Source organism: Corvus kubaryi, unplaced genomic scaffold (assembly GCF_017639235.1).
Source record: "Corvus kubaryi isolate FWS band 111438036 unplaced genomic scaffold, C.kubaryi_AGA036_p1.0 65365, whole genome shotgun sequence".
Lineage (NCBI taxonomy): Eukaryota > Metazoa > Chordata > Aves > Passeriformes > Corvidae > Corvus > Corvus kubaryi.
The window spans coordinates 46,543-68,714 of NW_024581946.1; the positions used below are offsets into that span (position 1 = coordinate 46,543).

At 35.6% G+C, this 22,172-nt stretch overlaps 1 protein-coding gene across 6 annotated transcripts in view; it reads right to left on the reverse strand.

Moving 5' to 3' along the window:
- Nucleotides 1-22,172, reverse strand: part of LOC121673360 (A-kinase anchor protein 9-like) — a 107,054-nt gene that overhangs the window by 25,763 nt on the left and 59,119 nt on the right. For 4 of the 6 annotated variants that reach the window (XM_042046616.1, XM_042046613.1, XM_042046615.1 and 1 more), the window contains 9 exons: nucleotides 20,921-21,061; nucleotides 20,271-20,374; nucleotides 19,335-19,540; nucleotides 12,574-12,785; nucleotides 8,096-8,258; nucleotides 5,100-5,312; nucleotides 3,856-3,894; nucleotides 2,438-2,670; nucleotides 1,682-1,801 (listed from right to left, as the gene is read on the reverse strand). In XM_042046616.1, the coding sequence (XP_041902550.1) occupies nucleotides 1,682-1,801; nucleotides 2,438-2,670; nucleotides 3,856-3,894; nucleotides 5,100-5,312; nucleotides 8,096-8,258; nucleotides 12,574-12,785; nucleotides 19,335-19,540; nucleotides 20,271-20,374; nucleotides 20,921-21,061 (1,431 nt within the window). Of the gene's footprint in view, nucleotides 1-1,681; nucleotides 1,802-2,437; nucleotides 2,671-3,855; nucleotides 3,895-5,099; nucleotides 5,313-8,095; nucleotides 8,259-10,387; nucleotides 12,407-12,573; nucleotides 12,786-19,334; nucleotides 19,541-20,270; nucleotides 20,375-20,920; nucleotides 21,062-22,172 lie in introns of those variants that run through there. The other 2 variants (XM_042046618.1, XM_042046617.1) reach the window with 2 other exon arrangements.

Below are 22,172 nucleotides of genomic sequence, written 5' to 3' on the forward strand. Positions count from 1 at the left end.
TCACCCATATGTAAATCAGCTGCTACATCTGTGGTGCTTGCAGACATTATCTTGCTGTCTTTCCACTTACTAAAAAGTTCTAATGTAAAAATATCAAACATAAATCTCAAAATTTTAATCACAGTTAAAGCTGTCTTTCATTTCACAGCATGCTTTAAATTTCCATTGTAGCGTATCTGCCAATTTAAGAGTATACACATATGTGTATATGTACATATAAATCAGGGTGATTTTTACATATAGATTCTGAGCAAATAGGACAATTTTTATTGTGCTATCAAATTTGAACTTTTCTTGGGAGAATTTTTTTTCAATGTGAGAATTTTAATCGGGAATTCATATGCTATCCATGCCACAAATAATAAACAAACACGTCACAAAATGAACCCAAAATGAACATCCTGGATTCAGGAAAATTAATTGTGCTGGAGCCACCTCCATCTGTGTAATACGTAAGCAGGAGAGGAATGTGCACACTCTTGGCAACAGAAGGAGATAGATGCAGAATTTCTGTATATGTTTTGTTTAACACGTACACAGCTAATTCCAGACAATTCATTGTTCACAGAGGCTGATGACAACCATATCCCATAGTACTAACTGAACGTCATCTTTCACAAACCTTTGCACTAAAATATATTTAGAAACCCAATGAAACACAGTTCTAAACCTGGAAATTCTAAATAAATAAGTACTTTGACACCCACATCTCGCATATAGCAGTTACATCCTATTACTGTCTGTGGTCCTAAACTATATCCTAGAATCACAGAATGCTTTGGGTTGGAAGGGACCTTAAAGATCACCTAGTTCCAACACACCTGCCACAGGCAGGGACACCTTCCGCTGTTTTATATAATACAGAATACTAAATACTGCTAATATTTAAGAACTGAATTAACAGCAACTGAACTACTCCAGTAAGACCTTTGATTTGAAAACGACAGTCTAACCTAATAGAGGGCATTTTAATACTGAAAATCAAGCAAGAAAATAATGCAAAAGTATCAACCTTGATCAAAAAGCAGCACACAAGAAAACCCACAAAAAATAAAATGTTATTTAATTGACTAACAGTTCATCAAACAAAATCTGCAAAAGCATTATAATAGCATTTACATTATAAAAGCATTTACACTGTTGCCACTTCTTGATTTTCCTGAGTCTAACAGTTTTCTGTGAGTCCCCTGAGCTGCTGTTCTAGAGTCACTACATTTGTTCCAGTGCCAGCAGACATTCACTGGGGAGGTTCAGGTGTACACAGAGAGTGCTGCAACATCTCAGGTGTTACACCTCAGCAACTCAATTCCCTCAGTGGTGTACCTGTGCTATAAACAGGATGTCAAAAAACTACATAAGAACATGTAAAATTGTTAAAACAGTCTTGAATGCTTCCACAAACTTTTGAGAACAGCAGATTTTCTAAGTTAAGTTACAGGAGAAAGCCTTATTGAAAGTTAAGAAGTTTCTGTACGTCTGCTACTAAAACTAAACAGCCTAAAAAAATCCCCAAAACACAGCTCACCACTTTCCTACAACACCTTCAGTCTCAGGGGATTTACTTTCCTGGTTTGCAAATGGATGCAGAGTAGGTACACCATAAAATAGCTTCACTATAATAACTTAACAGCTGTCAACTTGCCATTTATGTTCATTGAATATAAGTAATAAAATGTGTTACCTCTCTGGTTTGATGTTCATTGACAGGCTGACTCCTTTGTGGAACCTTAAGCTGTTGCTCCAGCTTCTGTATCTCTTGCTGGAATACATCTCTCTCATGCTCTCGGTCAATTGCTTGCTCCTGAAAGTTAGGAAATTATGTGGATACACCATTTTATTTAAACCCAATCCAAGTTAAGTATCTTATTACTTCTTACTTGCATTAATGTGAGCCTGGTAACAGTATGTGAGTATTTTTAAGGCAGCAGAACCTATTGCAGCTACCATTAACACCTTTATCATTTGGGGCAATAAATCTCATATTTTTTAATAAAAAAATTAGCATAGCAGAGACACATCAAGTAATATTTCACAAAAATGACAAGTTTGTTTCTTCTGTTCCAGATATACTACACAAATGACAGTAAGCAAATATTTAATGATTTCATTCCTAATGTTTGTCTTCGATAAACGTAGAATAAACAGAAATTCAAAATAGAAATGAACTCTGTGTTAATACTGATGAAGAGCAATCAGAAAAAAATAATTATAAATTGCTTGAAATACAGAGCTGTCCTAAGTAAGCACCTCCAATTAATTTTCAACTTTTAAAATGTTACTAAATTCTTGGGCTGGAACCTACAGCACTGCCTATATTTGCTACCACCTGCCTATGTTTGCTCAAAATCTGCAAATAATTAGCATTTCCCCTTGAATCAAATCTCAGCACCAGTGCTACCAACCCACCTTCATAAAATCTGCCTTTTACCATACTTACATCTAGAAATTTTCTTGTTTTCTCAAGTTGTTTCTCCAAGGCCTGGTTTTGCTGCCTTAAGTCCATTAGTTCTGCATTTTTCTCTTGTTCTAGCTCTATGAAACGATTGACTTGCTCTTCCAAGTCTATTTCCAAGACTTTAACTTGCTTCTGAAGGTCATCATACTCTTTTTCAGCTTGACGTTGTACTTCAATTTTTTCCTTCATTAGCTTTTCTGTTTCCTCCAGTAATTCTGAGTACAATAAAAGCATCACTACTTTTAGGTATGAATAATAAGCAATGTTATAAAGCAAAATCACTCCCCAAGGCATCCATGCTGTAATCTACAGAAGGATGTGAACTGGCTTGGGTTTTTACTATTTTTCTTTCTTTGAAAATATGTTTTCTTCTGAGAAATTATCAGGATAATGACTGAAGAAAATTCATATTAAAATTACTATCCTTTAGTTAGTCTTCAAAGGACTGTTACTGAAGTTGTATCAGATCACTTCCCCGTTTAAGTTTCATATCAATTAAGAGGCCATTGTACAATTGAAAAGGAAAGGAAATGCATGGAGTGAAACCACAGCTAGAGTCAGCACAGGAGTTAACAATGATGCACAGAAAACCCAACCCTCTTCTCATCCCCATTGCCAGTAAAATCAATCCACTCCCAGATTTCATTATTTAATGTGATACATACAAATAATTCAGGGGAAATACTGAGAGACTGCTGGGCAGACAGAAAGGAAAATTACTGACCTGCAACTGGAGCTTACAAAATCAGTGACTGCATGAATGCCCAATTTTGAGTCATCACAAAAAAGCCAGCAAGCACATATATAGGAAAGCCCCAAACCACTCCAAGACTCTTAAGCCACAGCCCACTGAAGTACCTATTAACTAAACGTACGAACCCCTTGAGGTAAAACCCAAACAGCTAAGCGCACTTACTTTTGGAGAATCTTAAAAACAGGATTGATATTTTAATAGAAACAATAAAATTTACTTTCACTAGAGAAGAAAGATCCTTCAGGCACCATCATCTTACATCGTATTTAACCAATTCTCATTTCTAGGTAACCACTATGCATCAATATAATAAAAACTTTAATTATCACAGTGAATGACTTAGCTGTATTTGGAAATAAAAAGCGATAAAAGACTACAAAAATATCTCTCCAATACCATCTAAGTAACTGCAATTCATAGGTGAATAAGATGATGGTTATTGATGAATTTGCTTATGTTTAGAAATCAAAAGAAATGTTGTTAGCAAAACGTTGAACTGAGTATGAAATACAACATCAAAGCTGCAGGCCAGTAAGAAATACAAGTAACGTCAGTAAGCCAAAAGCCCAATAATCCTGATTAACAATGTCAGTACGTGTAAGTCTTCCACCCAGTTACAGATTGGCCATGCAACATACAAACACACCTGCTTGGGAAGCTGCATCGATTGCAGCATCTACTAGGCCTAGGAGAATAGAGAGAGAGAAAACAAAAAAAAGAAGCAAAGTAATTCACATGCCAGCTACAGTTTTCTTGTGGTGCAACAATGTAAGAGAAAATGAAGCCAAAGATAGATGTGGCATTTAATGACAAAGTTGTTGAGATAACTTAGGGAATGTGACAAGTTATTCTGGTATGCATGATATAAGTGCCTACACATACTTATAGAATTGTTTATCCTTACAGCTCTTATACATGAAAATAACTTAAAAATATTTAGAAGCCTAAACCATACCAAAAATAACTAAAGTGGAATCACAGACAAGGATCTTCTTTACTACAGAGTAGGAAGCAGCAGGTTGTTCTTACAATTCTGTTGTTACAGAAAACTGCAGGAAATGGCAAATACACAAGATGTGCAATCCATAAAAATAGCAACATTATAAACTGGAATAAACTTCTGGAAATTAAATAAAATGGTAACTTCATCCTGCTATTTACAATGTAAGCACTGCAATCCTTGAAAGATCAGTACTTCTTAAAATACTAGTGTTCTAATTTTCTTCCCCTCTCAAACATGAAACATTAATTTCAGTTATTAGTTTAAGGAAGAATTAAAAGACATATTTACTTCATGAGGGTAAATGCTTTTTTTGAGTAAGCAGTTAGTTAGATTACATTGACACGGTATATATCTGAAATTTTCACCATCAGGACTGAAAGCTTTCATTACTGGTAGGTAAAAGCCTTTCTTTATCATGCAACTTCTGTGCTATTCTTCCCTGAAAGAGGAATTTATTAGAAAAGTTTATCTTCCTTGCCTACAATAAATACAGCCATCACACGTAGTGCAATCATGTTCTGGTGGGTATGCTTCCTAGTCCATCTTTCTGTTTGGAAAGTATTTAGACAGAATTTATATCCATTGTTGCTATTCCATCTCCAGTGATAATCTAAATAAAAGAAGATCTTCGGAGATAAAGCTTTCTCTGGCTTAAAGAACAACTGTAATTTCTCAACACTTGTAAAAATTCAGTCATTTCTTGTTTAAAAATCAAGAAAAGTTATCATGCCAACATTAGGCAACAGGTGTGAAAATACCACATTTGGCCCTATCACATTTTTATTAATGATCACACAGGCAATGGGGAGAAGCCTTTGCCAAGACTAGTTATTATTTTATTTGGAAGTGTAAGAAAATCTCATAGAAAGATCGTGATGAATACATACGCTGCTCTACTGGCCCCGCCTCTGCTCTCATGGCGTCCTTCTGTCTGGAGAGTAATTCCTTTTCTTCCTGCACCTGCTGCTGTTCAGCCTCTAACTCCTGCAATTTGTTACCTGTACACAGCAGCTCTTGCTCAAGATGGTCAATTACATCTATTTTTTCCTGGAGTTGTTTTTCCAGAAACGTTTTCTCATCTGCATAACCATCAATGAGGCCTGTAAAACACCAGTTTGGAGACAGATTTAATAGACAATCAAAACCAATTTTTTTTCTTGTTGAAGTCACTACCTGTACTCTGACATGCATGCACATGTATGTTGTTTGCTCAACACTTGACAATTTTTACTCCTGTCCTTGCTATCCTTTCATGATAAACAAATTATAGCAAAGACAGCAGAACACCAAATACAGCTCTTAATTTTTACTCCGCACAAAACCTCTGGAGCAAACAGGAACTCCAAAGCCAAGGAAAAATACATATGTAATAAACACAGGAGAAATAAGAAATTTAAATAAATTCAGTATAAATCACTACATATCTAGTCCTGAATCAGTATTAAAATGGATTTTACCCTATCTTGAGAATGTAGAAAAGCTAAAGATATTTCCATTTGTTAACAATGTAGACCCATCTTTTTTTCCATATTTGAATTCACAGAGAACACAGACATATAGGACTGGATATTGAAACAGAAAATACTGAACGAGTAACATCATTTATAACATTTCAAAACCTTGAGACAGTACAAACTCCAGTGGTTATTCCCACCATATCAGATACTGTTCACAATGAGTACTTAACAGATTTGAAGTTGAGAGGGCATTCCCAGGTTAAATGGAATGCACATTCCCACAAAAAAGTTATGAACAATGAAGTCTGTTAAAATCACACATCGTGGTATTTACTTCTGCCAACTTTTTTTTGAGATGTAATGACAATTTTCAGAGTTCAGTGAACAAATTTGCATTAGCTTTTCTATCATATCAGATAAGTTGTATCTGACACCACTAAAACACAAGAGGTTTGAAAATGTCTCAGCTACAGCAGTTTTTGTGATAAGAAAGAAATGATCACAAATGACAAATTTTATCTCAAGAGAAGACAGAGTACCATCAGACGTATAATGAACTAAGACATTGTTCTGCATACCTACCTAAGAAATTTAATAAAAGAATGTAGATTTCTTTGTCAGAGTGTGCTCACAACTCACTTCAATGGGCAGAAATGAAATCAAAAGCCTTCTATGACATCTTTGTTTCATTATACCAACATCAACAAAAAAAGGTGCCAGTCATTTAGAAGTGCATTAATTTCAAATGCACCTAACTTACAACTGTGCAATATATTTATCAAAGGCTAAAACTAACATCTAATTCTGTCTCTTATATTCTAGAACTGTTCATGAACCAAATCAATACAGCCATTCCGTCCTAATATATTAGGCATTTTTACTTTATTATTGAAGATTTGTGAACAAAATTTCTATCAAGACAAAATACTATCCTCCAAAAAAAGCAGCTGCCTACATTCTGAAATTCTTCAATACTAAAAGTTTTTCTAAGTCCATCCGTGTCAGAATATAAATTCTTAGGTCATTTATATCTTGTGGAAGAGTTCTTCGTATTTTTGCATGTTTAGATGTGTTACAAACAATTTTTTTCACTCTTAATTTAATCTTGGGGGAAAAAAAAAAGTAGTAATGCCTATTTTAGATTTGAATCTATTCCTTCTGAAATAAATTTTCATCCTTTCTGGTTTTGCTAAAGCTACTGAAATGTTGTAGCCAGTACTGCTGCTGCTGACACACAACATCTATGCTGTATGAACTGACAGGCGACCAAGTGTCCCTCACACCACATTTTAGACACATGGCTTAGAAACCTGCACTGCTTTTCAGCTTATGTGTGTCCCAGCTATTAATAGCATGTGAAATCATGATGGATTATCTGTCTGTGTAAAAAGAAGTGGGAGCCTGGCAGGGTAGCATTCTCCAGGAGTAACATTTGGCTATCAAACTTCACTCTATGCTTCCACTTTGCAACAGAGAAGTCTGCTGAGCTTCAAGACTATCAAAAATACCTTTCTGCTTACTACTACAGAGATCCTGCCTACAGAGCAGGTGTTTTTTGCATCTTTTCCAGATGCTAATCACAGATAATGATAGACATGTTGGGTGGCTACAAAACATTGAGCTATCAAAACAAGAGAACAAACAGTGTCTGTCAGATTTGAACATATTTTCCTGATATCAGAATAGATTATTAGATTTGTAAGACCCTACAATTTTTAATTGCTTCCTTAATGCAGTTGAAAATACACTTTTTAAAAGATCACTTCAAACAGCACAATCTGAAACATATCGCCACCATATCATCACATTCAGAGTAAAGGCTCTGTGTCAAGGTCATGAGGCAGCAGGCACAAACTGAAATATGGGAAACTGCACTTCAACATGTGAAAGTAAGTTTGGGGTGTTTTTCCTTTCCCCTCATTGACACTGGTCGAACACTGGAACGTGCTCCAGTGGTCAAACACTGGAATGGCCACTCAGAGAGACGGTGGACATTCAAAACTTGACTGAACACAGCCTTAGGCAAGCTGCTCTACCTGATCTTGCTTTGAGCAAGGGGCTGGAATAGTTGATCTCCAGAGGTGCCTTCCAGCCTCAACTGTTTATGATTTTAAGTTGTTAACATTTAAGCTTGTCTGCACAAACAAACATGTTATGATGGAATAAATTAATTTTGAGGATCCAAGCACACATACAACCTATTATTTTTAATACTGTCATTATTTTTAACATTGTCAAAACTGGAAAACAGAATTACAGTGTGGTTGATGTTGGTAGGGACCTCCAGAGGTCATCATGTCCATAACTATCCAGAAGGCTGATAACATTCTAAAACTTGCAAAGAAATGGATAAAATTTACAATTTCTTTACCAATTAATAAGTAAGTAGATGCAAAGTCCAACAACTTGTAAAAAAAGCTACTCACCTTCAGCTTTACTAAGTTCCAAAGCCAACTGCTCTCTGGCTTTGGTTTCCTCATTAAGACGTTCTTGTAGCTCTTCCTGATACCTGATAAATTCTGTGGCCTCTTGTTGCTTCTTGAAGGACTCTCGCATGAGTTCTGTCTGAGTAATTTTAGCATGTTCAAGCTATCACAGGAAAAAAAAATTACAGAAATTAGATAAACACCTATTCTATCATTCCTATTTAATTAACAGTTGCTTCACAGAGTGATGGGAAGTCTCACATAACTTCACTAGACATTTGATATTTGATATTTGATAACATTTGATAAAATCTTTATTGAACACTCATTTGCAGAGTTCAAGATGAAGACTGACTTACAAAAGTCTAAGCAAACAGTCTTTGTCAGCATAGTGAACTCCATGAGCCACCTGGCTAAATCCGTGTCTTTGTTCCGGTAATTCCTGATTTATGAGCTTACACTAGATTCACCTTTGTTTAGACAACGTTTTGCACTAAATACGGGTAAGTTACCACCCACCATACACTTACAATGGCTTAAAAACATTGTATAAAACTGGCAGAAGCCTTATTATGAATTGACTCAAGTAGTGCTTCTCCTCTTTTTCTCCTTAACATAAAGATAGATGAGAACACCAGGAAAATGTGAATTTTCATAGTATTGCACATTTTAACCAACAAGGGAGTAAAGCAGTGCTTCTTCCAACAGTGTCAACCTACCAGAATTACTAAGGATTTTTAAAATTCTTCTCCCCTTCTCTGGTGGGTTAATATTTAACATGTTAATGTTTAATACAGATGCAGAACAGTCTCACTGTGCCAGTATCCTGGAGTACTGGAAAACCATGTCACATAGAACTGCATATTTACAGTTTAGACATACCCAAAATGATAAATTCAAAACTAAATAAATTAGAATTATAAAAGTAAAATAGTGCATAAAGACAAAACATTTTTAGAAGTTTTGATTACACAAAATGTCCATTTAAGATAACATCAAACTGAAATCAATTACTAAAATCTTTACCTCTCAACTATTAACATTTATAGTCTACAGCCACCTCTCTGAGGGACACAAACACAAATTGTTAGAGCTGAACTCTGCATGAGTTCTTTGTGTGGCTTGTATTCAAAATAAGACAATTTATTTTGAATAAGAACAATGTCAGAAAATGAAATAACACATCTTCTGCTCCTTTGGTTTCTTGGTTGTTTTTTTTTTACTTTTTAATATTCTGGTTATTGGCAGATATTTGAAAGAGAACAACATCTACAGTTTCTATAAAATAGTCCATCTCTCAAAAAAAAAAAAAAAAGCTTTCACACAAAGTCCCACTAAGATCGTGAATATGAGGAGTTTGCTTTAAAAGCTCAGAAAAATGGGTTAAGGAACATTAAATAGAATAGTGCACACAAAATTATCCACTTACACTTTGAAAAGAAGGTCTGAATAATCAATACATTCTCTTTTATAGACTGAATTTAAATACTCAATTTCTTTTCTACAGCATTCCTTTTTAGATAGACATCATTAACGTGTTCATGTTATTTATTTATTCTGCCAGGGGTTAAAGAAAGGTCTAAATACTGCAACTATCTATACTGATTTGAGATATTTTTAAAAATCACTGAGCACCCTGACTGTAGCCTTGTATTTTCAAGTGTTTAATGAAAGACCTATCTCAGATAAAAGGGAAACATATGATAGATTCACTATACAGAGACAACCATAAAAGTGGCTTCCTGAAATGCATGAAATATTCCAGTTAAAACTCAGAATAAAAATTACTCTCCAGCTTTTTTCAGTAATAACAACTCGAAGTATTGTCAAAAATATCACAGGGCAAAACAAAAAAGAAGTACAAACACAAACATGATTTTTTAAGATCAACAGTTTCTCCACGGGATCACTGGAAGCAATTCTCCAGCTCATGCTAGTTACTGTTACTAGTTAGTGCACCAAAGCTAAAAAGGAGCAACTTTGACTGCAGTCTCTCCCCCAGTGTGAATTATTCTCAGTGAGAAAAACGAAATGGAGTAAGTAACACTGAAGTGCTTTAAAAGGAGATCTCAAATATCTGGAATTTAACATATTTCTGTCATTGTTAAATTTCTTGTGTTAGAAATGATCAATTGTATAACTGAGGCTTTTTCAGTGCCCACTGAAAAGTGACTAGGAAAAGGGCCTATCAGCAGTACATAATAATTTTAACAGTAGAGACAATTTTATATCATTTTTCATTGCATTCTTTTCTATTTAAGCTTAATTTCTTTTAAAAACTTGTATACTTACTGAATAGGGAGGTGTAGGCAAGGAGATTTTAGAGACAACTTTTAAAATGTGCCCGTTTTTTTTGTGGCTGAAGTGAAAAATTGAAGTATTTACAACTACAGAATTATTCTCATCCAAATGTTCGGTGAAAGGAAAAGGATATGGTAAAGGCACACGAGATTCAACCTCATATGTATCTTCTTCTTGGCCTTCAGTCCACAAACCACTGAACAGATTAGACGCCCAGTAGGTGCGGTAAGAATCCATTCCAGAAAATATTGCTCTTGCTGTCTTCTCAACCGTCCCGTGGGTATTTTGCACTAGCTGGGCTGGCTTTAGAAATTTCTGACAGGAATTTGTAACAGAACACGTGCATTTAACACATACCAGCACAGTCGGTGACAAACCTACTCTGAATCAGTAGGAAGCCTCAGATCACTTTTCAAGCTGAGTAATTCAGGGGTGGATTAATCCCAAACAGAGGTACAGGAAAACTTCGTATGGTCACTCCTAAAAAATCCTTCTTAGAGAAGTTTCACGTGAAAAAGCAACAGACATCTCCCAACAGCAACTGGCAAATAATTTCCAAGGCAAGGAAGCACAATTTTCTTCTACCCACACAGGATCGCTGCAGCAGACAAGCAAGCTAACAAAACTGAAACTAAAAATTTTCCAACTCCACTACGGCAAATGAAAGAAAAATACAGGTATGTCATTATTTGCATTCATCCTTGTTTCTGGAGTTAGTTCAACAGGAAGAGCTTTCTCAAACTCTGCTAGCTTAAAGGCTTCCTTCTAGTATCTCCCAACTGAAAGAGTTCAGGGGTGTGGCCCAGTTTTTATTTACCTATACATAACACCAGCAGGTGGAATTTGAGTTAATACACCCACTGTATGCTTTGCCTTAAGTTTCAAACTGCACTTTGGGCCTGAAAGTGTGTGTTCAGACAGGTCTCATACAGTTACTTTGAAGATTTTGCCAGGTTTCTCTTACTCTTTTAAGTCTATTTGAAAAAATGGGTACATGCCTCTATGCACAACACAACTGATCAGAGGAAAGGTTAAAATCTTTTCTGTATGTAACCAGTTTTAGATTATAAAATTTTGCAGACTAGGAAAAAATAAAGTATTCAGTTTCTGAATATTTAAAAATTATTTTCAAGTCACCTATATATCCGTGGTATATACAAGAAGTGTATATAATCCAGTAAGCACACACCAGACACTGCAAAGCAAACAAGCCTGAATGCTTGCAAAGTTTCTCTACAGAACAGCCAGAGAGATGTCAATATTTACACTGTGTGAAAATGTGTAAACAGATGAATTTTTTATTAACCTAAGAAAAAAAAAGCCAAACATATATGATCACCAGAGATAAATCCATCTTTGCATAAATGATATTAATGAAAAAAAAAGTGTCTATGTATTTGAGACATAACTCTGTTGCTGGTATTGGCAAAGTCTCAGCTACAAAGCTATGAAGGAAAATACTTTGATACCTTTGAATTGAGATGTACACAGTCTAAAAGTAAAGCACATGATAAACACAGTGTGATTTGAACTGAGCTAGGTATATAGTTCCCATTCCAGTTAACAAGGAAGTACTCCAGGCAGCAACCAGCATCCCACCAACACAAAGTACCCTGATAGCAAACTGCCCCTTTTTTGGATACTATTCCTGAATCCCATACCTCACATAAATGCTAGAGCACAGACTCCTTTTCTGATAGCAAGTTGGATATGTGCTTAGCTGGCTAGGTTTAAACCATAGTTGGAAGAGACAGCAGGAGAGCTCCACCTTTTTGGCCAGTCAATCGACTAAAATGTTTGTCAAGAGAACTAGGCACAGTTCCCCTTATTCCTCCCTCTTCACAAGGGCCAGCTCTATGTGCTCTGACACCTCCTGTCTCATCTCTGGATTGTAGCAGAATGCAGGTGATCCGTATGAGCCATGACTGCCCTAGATTGATAAGAATGCCCAAATTCAGGCTTCCTCTACAGACGAAAGTAGATTTCTAATAGGAAACTAAATTCATCAGTAAAGTCATGTTGGAGCAGTCCTTTTTGGGGGGGGAGGCACCTGAAGCATTGTCTCACCTGTCAAAATGAGCCCTATGGGTTTTAGGCTTATGAAAACACAATCACAAGAAAAATAAAGCCCAACTGAGACACAAAATGTAAAATGCTTCTCTATTAAATAACCCCACCTGATTTGAAGTTTCATTGATAGCTTCCAGAAGCTTCTCAACAGCTGCCTGCAGTCGAGAACTAATATTCAGAATGAGCTCTTCATTTTCAGGATCTATTTCCATTCCACTTTCTGCAAGATGTTGGCTCAGCAGTCCTTCACCTGCTGCTCCTGACCACACGTTAATATCATCATCTCCCATACTAATACCATGATATGAGGAACAGGACTCTGGGAAAAAAAATAGTTACCATTTCACACAGACTATTAGCAATTGCAAACATGAAAAACTGTACAACTGAGTTACAGTAAGAAAGACAAATCAGAAAATGATTAAAATATTCATCATAGTCACAAAAACAGAAAGGGAAATATTGCATACTAAAACTCACACAAACAAGATAAACAATGTGTTAATTAAAAAGAAGCAGAAGTGCAAGAGAAAAGGAGATATTAACAGACAATATTTTAAACATACTTTCAGTATGCTTAGGGGCTCTGACACTCATCTTCAAACCTTTCTTATGACCAGTAACCCTTAGTACTTAGAATAACTTGCAGTAATACTTGCAAGATTGTCTTTAAAATACAAATCAGTTAAAAAACCCCAAACAAAACCAGAAACAGACTGTCAGTCCCTGTTTCACCAACACCCAATTACGTTACTGTGCATTAACATAAAACTGTTCAAGTCAGTGAATCAAACTCAAGTGAGTAAAAGGAAAGGCATGCATGCAATTCAGACGGCTTCTTAGGACAAACAGACCAGAATACAGAACAACAATACTCAGCATGGTTATTAGTGAACTGAAAATATACTAAGATGGGTAGCTGAACAAATCAAATACAGTGCAGCAGCACTGCAACTCTCCCTGCTGCTGGGCCAGCTGGCACTTGCCCGCTTCTCAATCTTCATGAGGTCTGATTCCATTTAAGGACATTATCCATTCTTTCTGAAAAGTCAGACACACAAGCTTTGCCTAGACTGATAGCAATTCATCTAGAAAACAGCAAATTTGCCATATTTAGAATTCAAGGCTGTGTTTAAGCAGTGCAAGTGAAAGGAAAGTCTTGAGATGTTTTAAAATCACACTTTCAGTATGAAAAAACAATACAGTGGGTACATCGTGACAGTAGAAACTATTGTTGATAAAGTCTTTTAAAATAAAGAAATGTTATGTCCTTAGACTGATAGATTTGAAATGTCAGAAATAAATGCTACTGTGGAGATTTTTTTTAAATGACAGTTTATTTAAATGAAGTATATTTCTGGAACATATTTAAAATAAAATAAATCTTTTTATATAGTGCTTTTTTTCAACAATTAGATGTTTTTGCTTAGGATTTTCTCAAAAATATCTTATTTTTCAGGAACAGCAGTATGACTAAATGAATTAAGAACAGCCAATGCCTGTTTAGTAATGAAGTTGCAACACTGGGTTATCTTTGAATTCGAGTTCCTGGTTACTCCACATATTGTGACTGTTGAACTAGAACAGTTTGTTTAGCTACAGAAATCGAATCGAAATTGTAACAGGTCAATCTCACAAACTGACTTTAAAAATGTAGTTAGGTCTTGTTGGTTTTGCCTCCTAACCAGGTAGGCAAATAATACTGGCAGGCATATAACAATATGAGCACTCTTGTTGATGTTGTTTGAACCTAGCAAGCAAGTCAAATTCTAGTTTTGAGGTTTGCCTTTAGCTTTTTTTTTAACAAGTTGCTACATGATTAACCACCTGGTGTACTTAACATACATTCCTACCTGCAAGTATTCTGACAATAATATCTGCAGCCATATATATGACCCATACACAACAAACTAATCTATAGTGATTTTAATTCAGGAAGGTTTCACTTAGTTTACTTTTCTCTTAAAACTGCTAAGATTTCAAATGCAGATGCATTTAGTAATTTTTTTCTTCTAGTTGTATTATTACTGTTTCATATCTCCTTTTAGATATGTGGGATATAATGTTACAAACTGTTTTCACACTCCAAAGGGAAAAAACAGAAGCACACTATATGCATGAATGGAACGAATAACCAGATGAATAGAATATACATTCACATGGCACCTTTCATCTACACAGGATTTCAAAGCACTTTTGAGTACTGCACTTTGGAACATAAGTTATAAAATCCTCTAGTGGAATCACCCTAGCAGTGGCTAGCAGTTATTTTCTGCCAGCACACTAAATATTTGCAGCAGGTTTATAGACCATAAAAACTTCCCCACAACACCCTAATATTCCATCCCCCTGCCATATAAGGAAGGCTGCAAAATTAATAATTTACATTTTTTATTCAATAGCATTTTGACTTCTTACCACCCAAATTTGGGCTGGGTTTGGGTGTTTCAAAATATCAATAGTGATGCAGAAGCTTTAATATCCTCAGAGTAGAAAGGACCTTCACTTGAGATGGACATCGAGCAGCATAAGTATTTCCAAATGCTGTGCCAAAGTATTGGTTAAAGACTGAGTTGAAGGAAAATGTATTCCCTACTGAGCCACCGACACACTTACTGCAGCACCTGATGCTCTTTGGAGGCCACCCATCTTAAGAACTGACCAGGTAAGACCCTGCTTAGCTTCAGAGATCTCACAAAATAAAAGCCCACAGTACAGTAGCACAGCTATAAACAAGATAAAACAATGACATATTAGTTATTGCACAATCTAATTCTTTCCTGATGGAGTACAAATTATCTCTGCAATGTTCCTGTTTTCCTTCTCACATTTAACCCATAATTCATGTCCTGTCACCCTTCTATTTCAGTAAATTATTTGCTCGAGAGGTACATCTGAATTGTGCAATGATGATTGTGTGTAAAATACAGAAATAAAGATTATACAAAATGACTGCAGAAATGTGCAGTTGGTTGCAAAATCATCTGAACTGGCTGTCTGGAAACATCTGGAGAAAAACTTAGAAACAGTGATCGCAGCTCAGAATGTAATTTTTAAAAGCCAGGTCTGGAATATGTTTCTTACATTAATAATATCTCGAATATTATTATTTCTTCTTGCTAGTGACCAGTACAGCACCAATTGGCCTCCAGGAACTCATAAGACTTAAAACTCCTGGTATTTTATGACAATTCTTTTGTAATTCACTTCCATTTCTTCTGGATAAATACAAAACAAATCAACATTAAAATATCATTTTGTTATATGAAATATCTCAGAACAAAACATCATAATTTACCTGAAACATAATTATAAGAAATGAGGAAAGAAAAAGTGAGCTGTCCCTGAAATATAATCTGGCACATGGAAACTTTACTAGTCTCAAAGATAACAAAGGAAAACCAGTAAGTATCAAATGCACAAAGAACTTGTAATAATTCTGATTACACCATGGGGCTGGTAACCCAAATGATAAATGTAGACATCCATCCTATAATTTCTACGAAGTGGAACTTAAGAACACAAATTCACATTAAATGCCTTCCTAACCGCACAGTGAAAGTCTCTGTATCTTCTTCCCCCCAAAATGGTCTTAGTATAGCATCTTGGTACAGCATCTTTCCACAAGAATTTCAGCGGTGGAAGCAAGAAAAAGAAATATTGTCCAGTCTCATTAATCACCCCTGGCAACTGAATTTCTAATCCCCATTTGTTTATCATTATAATGTCATTCAATCTCCCACCCCCACAAAACTAAACAAAATTTCTCTGTCCTGCAATTCTGTTTTTCAGTCAATACAAAATAATAAATAGAATATAACTGGCCTACGTAAAACTATCATCTCTTTGTGTAAATTCTGTCCTTGTAATGAAAAAAGAATCAACCAAAGAAACAAATGTTTGTGTTGCCTCCTGTGCTATGGAGCATGCAGTTCAGCACGTCAGACGTCATGGCCCACTAAATCTTAAGAAAAGTGCTTAATTATACAGTGCTTGCTCAGAAGTTTCAGATACAGAAGCTTTTTATGAACTGCCAACTGACATTTATGAAGCAATACATATTCTGCATCATGTAGAGCCAGTATCTCAGTTTACTCCTGGGATTCCACTAAAGAATTAAGGTGAGGGGGGTTACAAGCTGAAAACAAAAAATCAGTTTTGTGGCAGTGCAGTGTTTAGCTATTTATTACCTTTTTCCTGGTACACTGCTCAGAAATAAGGAGCTCAGAAAGTAGGCAAGAGGGTTTAATATTCAAAGAATGCCATAATCTCCCAGGCTTTTCCAGAGCAACCTGCATTACTGCAGTCCCTCTACCCAAGTAAAGTCAGCAGATTACTGTGCACAAATGCCATTCACTACCAATGATATGCTTTATGACTGAAATTTGAACTTTACTCACTCTTCTAGAAATAAAATCCTGTGCTTTCAGATAACCTAGTTAAACCCTGATGCACTCTATAAATCAGGTGCAGTTATGACCTTAATGATTCAGCTTTTAAAATGCTGAAACTCAGCAAAAATAGTAAGCTGAGTTTTGTTTGTCAGTAAATGTTCAGATGGTCAGAAAGAATTCACTTCAATAAACATCTGATTTTACTACTTTATTATTAGATTTTTATTGGTATAAATTTACTCCTACTGATTTCCTAACTAATTAAAAAAGAAGATCTGTTTGGCTAGGTATTAGAAAATAAAATAACATGCACAGTTTAAAAAAAAAAAGCCGTGTCCGCCTATTTTTTCCATAAAACAATGAGGAAAAATTTCAAAATTTTTCCTCTCAAGCCATTTAGTGTTAGTATAGGAAATGAATAAAAAGTTCTACTGCTGAAAACACAGAATTTGTCATCTAATTCCATTTGAAGAAAAATCAAATACTTTAGCTGATGAAATAGTACTATTATGGCGCCATGACCCCAGTGGCAGAAAGGATACTGCTGTACCCTTTGGAGAGCAAAAAAGGAGAACTGTGAATACAACTCCAGATACATTACAAACCATACATTCAGCCATTATAGCTACTGTAAGGCTGGCCCTTCTTTAATTTTCACTTTTTACTTTGTTTACTCCTTCCTTCATTGTTATTCTGAATGTAAGGAAGCATGCAAAAAGGATACTGGAATGAAAAACTGGTAGGTGGACAGTTTGAATGCTGCTCTGTACCAAGGAGGGGCATTACATGAACAAACACACTGCTTTGTTACAGAATAGTGAAACCTGACATACCTCTTCAAAACACGCTAAAACAGCAAACACAAGAGTTCAAACAGTCAAACCTTGTCACTAGCAGAATGGAATAGAGCTTTCTTCTATCTGAAGAGAGTACTCTTCACAAGACTTTGCAAGAAATTAGCAAATCATTCCAATTACAGGGCATGTTGTGTGTTTAGACAGTAGCATTATGAAAGCCAGGAACTGCGTTTTGCTAAATATATGCAGTGCAAGTAATCCATATTAAGAATTGTTAATGACAATAATTAGTGACAAATACAAGAATACACACTGATGTGCAAGAGCAGGCAAAACTGAATGCATCAAAAACTAAGGCCAGAAGCTTAATTATCCAATCTGCTATTTAAGGAAAAAGGCAAGGCTTCAAAAGTTTCAAAAGATAGTTTTTCTCACAACTAAATACAGTGAGATGTGTAGAAAACAAAAGTTACTTTTTTTTAATGAAACAGCAGTACAAGAATAAAAGTGCTGTTAACTTGAAAAATTCAAAAATTTTTCGACTACAGCTTTATATATTTCATTGCTCATAACCTTTTGAGTGATCAACTGAAAAAGATGTCTCTGTGCTACAAATTCATACAGCCTTTCCTAACCTGCCCCGAGGCTTAACGTGACCTATATTTAAAGCCAGAGGGAATCAACAATATGCAATAATCTACATTTTGAAAGAAAGAGGCAAAGTTCACCTTTGTTTACCAGTTGTATTACTATCGTGTAATAGACACTTTCTTAATACTGAAATGTAGTATTTGACTTCCAGTTCTTTTTCTCATTCATAGTAGTTAAAATTCCAGCCAAATCCAGATGTATAATGAGTTTCAGGCTGAATTGATCTGTTGTTCATTAGTTCCCCACAAGACCCAGGATGCATGTGCACAACCTCAGTGGTACCTAAATGGCAATACAATTGAGCACCTACTCTTGCCCAAAAGAGAAATGAACACTATCCTAGTGCAGTCACAAGAAAATAAACAGAACCCAGTAGAGTTCTTAGACACTGGTATGCAACTAACTACAACATCAAAATGCTCCTTTAGTCTTGTGCCAACTAGCACTCCTGGAAACAGCTGATGGGCAAGTGTTGGCAGTTAAGAAGTTCTTGGAATTGTGTCCAAAATGTAATTTGCACGCAAACACCTCTTTAGGAAGCTAATGAAGTCCATAAGCATATATATAGGCTTGTCCCACGCCAGCTGCCCTCAGAGACCAGCAACATACCTATGTACCTTCAGTGCACTGCTGGAGATACAGCCCTTGACACTAGCTCCCATTCCCCATACATACAGCGGAGGGTGTAAGTGCTGCAAGATGCCATGGAGCTATGTTTCATTCTCTTTGCCTCCTTCAACAGAAACTTTTTTTTTCCCCTACTTCTCAATCACTTTTCTATTGTGTTGCAGACTTTGCAACAGGGCCCTAGATGTGAGTTGTAACTGGTGTGGGGCATGACCCAGAAAACTCCTGAAATGTTGTCTCTTAAGCAGATATGTCATATGCATTCAAATGAAAAATAGGTTGTGGGGGCTTTTTCTTAAAAAAAAGTTTAATTTAAAGTCAAAACTAAGAGCATTTAAATATGTCATTAAAGTATGCAAATGATACTTCTTATGAAATATAAAACCATACAATCAGTACCTTTTTCATACCCCACACGGACGCAGGGTTTCACTGACTCCTCTGCCTCAGTGTCCCATCCACCTTGTTTGGAAGGCTGGACTTTCCCAGACCGATCCAGTAATCCAAGAACATGCTGACCAATTGTCTCCTCCATTGCTACAGTTGTCTTCACAACTTCTAAAAGAATCTTCATGAGTTTTTCATTAGCCTTCTGAAAAACATGCCTGCAGGACAGAAACTAATCAATCCTCTCATTTTTCCGTGATTTCCAAGTGGGTTTTATCCCTTATACACCCTTGCAACCAGAAAAGATTTGCAATCGAAATAACAAAATTAAGACTTCTTTTTTAAGGCTAAATCCCGCATCATATAAATACTAAATACACAGTTGTGTTAAAAGTCAGTTCTTTGTACAAAATATGTAAAAAATCAAAGTATTTATCAATATTTCTACTTCTATCCTGGCATTTTATCTAGTTATTCTTTTAAAGTAGAGGTCTGCTTTTGCCTGGTGTTCATTACAAAATCAATCTTTTCTCAAAATGACTGTTAAGAAAATTGTTCCGCTACACAGATCAAAAAAGTTACAGAATAGTCAAATGGAATTATAAAATAAAACATTAGTAAAAATATAAACCTAATTCACATATGTACACACAATATGTATATAAATATATGTGTATAAATAATGTTTATGATTCAATGTGTGTAATACAAAATATATAGTAAGATAGGATAAGATTTGTCTCATCCTCTATGCCATTACATGGTTAGGCTTTATAAAAAATAAGACACAGTTTAACCTAAAGTACATAAACTTAGAAATATGGTTTTCTAGAACAAAAGATGCACATTATCATCAGTCAGAATAAAGCTTATAAATATTATTACTATAACAGCAAGAACATGATTATCAAAATTTAAGAAAAATATTTTCTTAACAGTTCTAAGCACCTTTCTTTAGAAAGAAGAGCTGAAGGTGTTTCATCAGGCTTTCTTCCCCCATCTTCATGCTCAAAGATCTGCTCTCTCACATCATTTTGGTTTTCATTTTCATTCTGAGTAAGTTTTGGCAGAGGGAGAGAAAACAAAAAGGACAGGAATCCTGTCATGTCGGAATCAACATATTCTTCTTATATACAGTAGAATATGAAATTTAAAACCTAAATTAGTTGTCATTTCTTTTTAATACTTCTGCACCAAATTACAAATCAAGTAATACTCTTACTGTGTGGAAAAAAATATTAACAAGACCAAACCAGGAAATCCAAGGCAGGGCCAATTAGAAAGAACTTTGTTACACTGATTAAGCAGTTGTTGTATTTTCTGTTTGTGTTGCTATAGCAATATGAAAAAGTGAGTTTACCTAAGGAAATAGCTGTAGTAATAATCCCCACCTTCAAGCTGTTCAACCAGCTTCTGCTTACCTTAAGTAAAAAGGCTATGTTTGCCACTATCACCTCTTGACTCTTAAAGCTGCTCTCTTCCAGCAATACCCAACATCTCTTAGAAAAATATATTACATAGAAAGAGTAACAGTGAAAAGGAAACTTCTGCTGGTTTTACATGCCATGGTTGCCCGGAAAGTCAAAGTCCATATTTACCTCTGTCTGTGTGCTGTTGTTTTGTAACTCACAAAACAGCCTCTCTTTTCCGGGTACGGAATGTTGTTTCAATGATTCCAGTTCTTCTAAAAGCATCCTCTCTCTCTCTGCAACGAGGCTGTCATTCTCCATTGAGACACGCTGAGAAAGAAGTGTTATAGAGGCTCACACAGTTTTTTAAGCTTCTGAGTAAAGGAAATCCTGTCACTTCTAATTTGTTACAGACCTTGAACAATGAAATTTCAGTCCATCTCTTTAAATCATTACAAACACTTACTAGAATGGACTACAGTGAAAAAATACTTAAACCTCCCTTAAGATTTTCATACCATTTTTATGCTCTTTAGCAAACACAACGGTCACAATGCAAGCTGGAGGGAATTTCTGAATATTACATGCTATAACATGTTTTGCACAAGAAAAAAGATGAAAATAACTTACTTTTATAAAAAGTCCACACACATTCTCTTTTACAAGAGCTAGAAGTGTTCATGGCTTAAACACAACGCATACATTCCTACCCAGTTCTTATGAACATACATACTTGGCATTAAAAACTGGAAAAATCCCAGCAGCCTAAGTTCTACTTAATGATTTTTATCAGTTTCAGGAATTTGCAACCCTGACAAAGATGCAGTTACAAACTGAAAAAAAAAAAAAAGCAAGAGGAGAAAGTATGCATATATCAAAAGGAAAGATTTTCAGGATAAATGATTCTGTTACACCTTTAAAGCTGCTAGGAGAGACACCTGATGTTGCTGCAAAGGATTCCTAAGGTACAAGTGACTGGCTTTCTAGATTCCAGAGTTCCTCAAGCCCAAACTTGAACAGAGCAGAACCAGGTCTGGAAAAGGTCTGAAGCTCCACACCACAGTGAAAGCAAAGAATTTTAGAATTCACTGATTACTACCTTCATGCGCATTTCGATAATGTTACATGGTTGAAATTAAATTAGAGCAAGACATATTCTTCTGAATTCTGTTTACTTTGTCTTTTAGTGGAAAGAATCCTTGAAAGATACATCTATAAATGACACTATTTTTGAAGTATTATTCATTAAGATACACTAATGAGTTTCATTAGCACATCTACTGCAGGCTTTGAAGAGATACAGAGTGACAGCAAGTTAAGTTTGAAAAGGCAAAGAAACATGGATGTTTCCCACCAAACCCCACAGATTTTGTTTCATTCTGAAAGTTAGTAAGGACTTATCTCCTGGAACTGGGGAAAAAAACCCCAAAATGCCAAACCA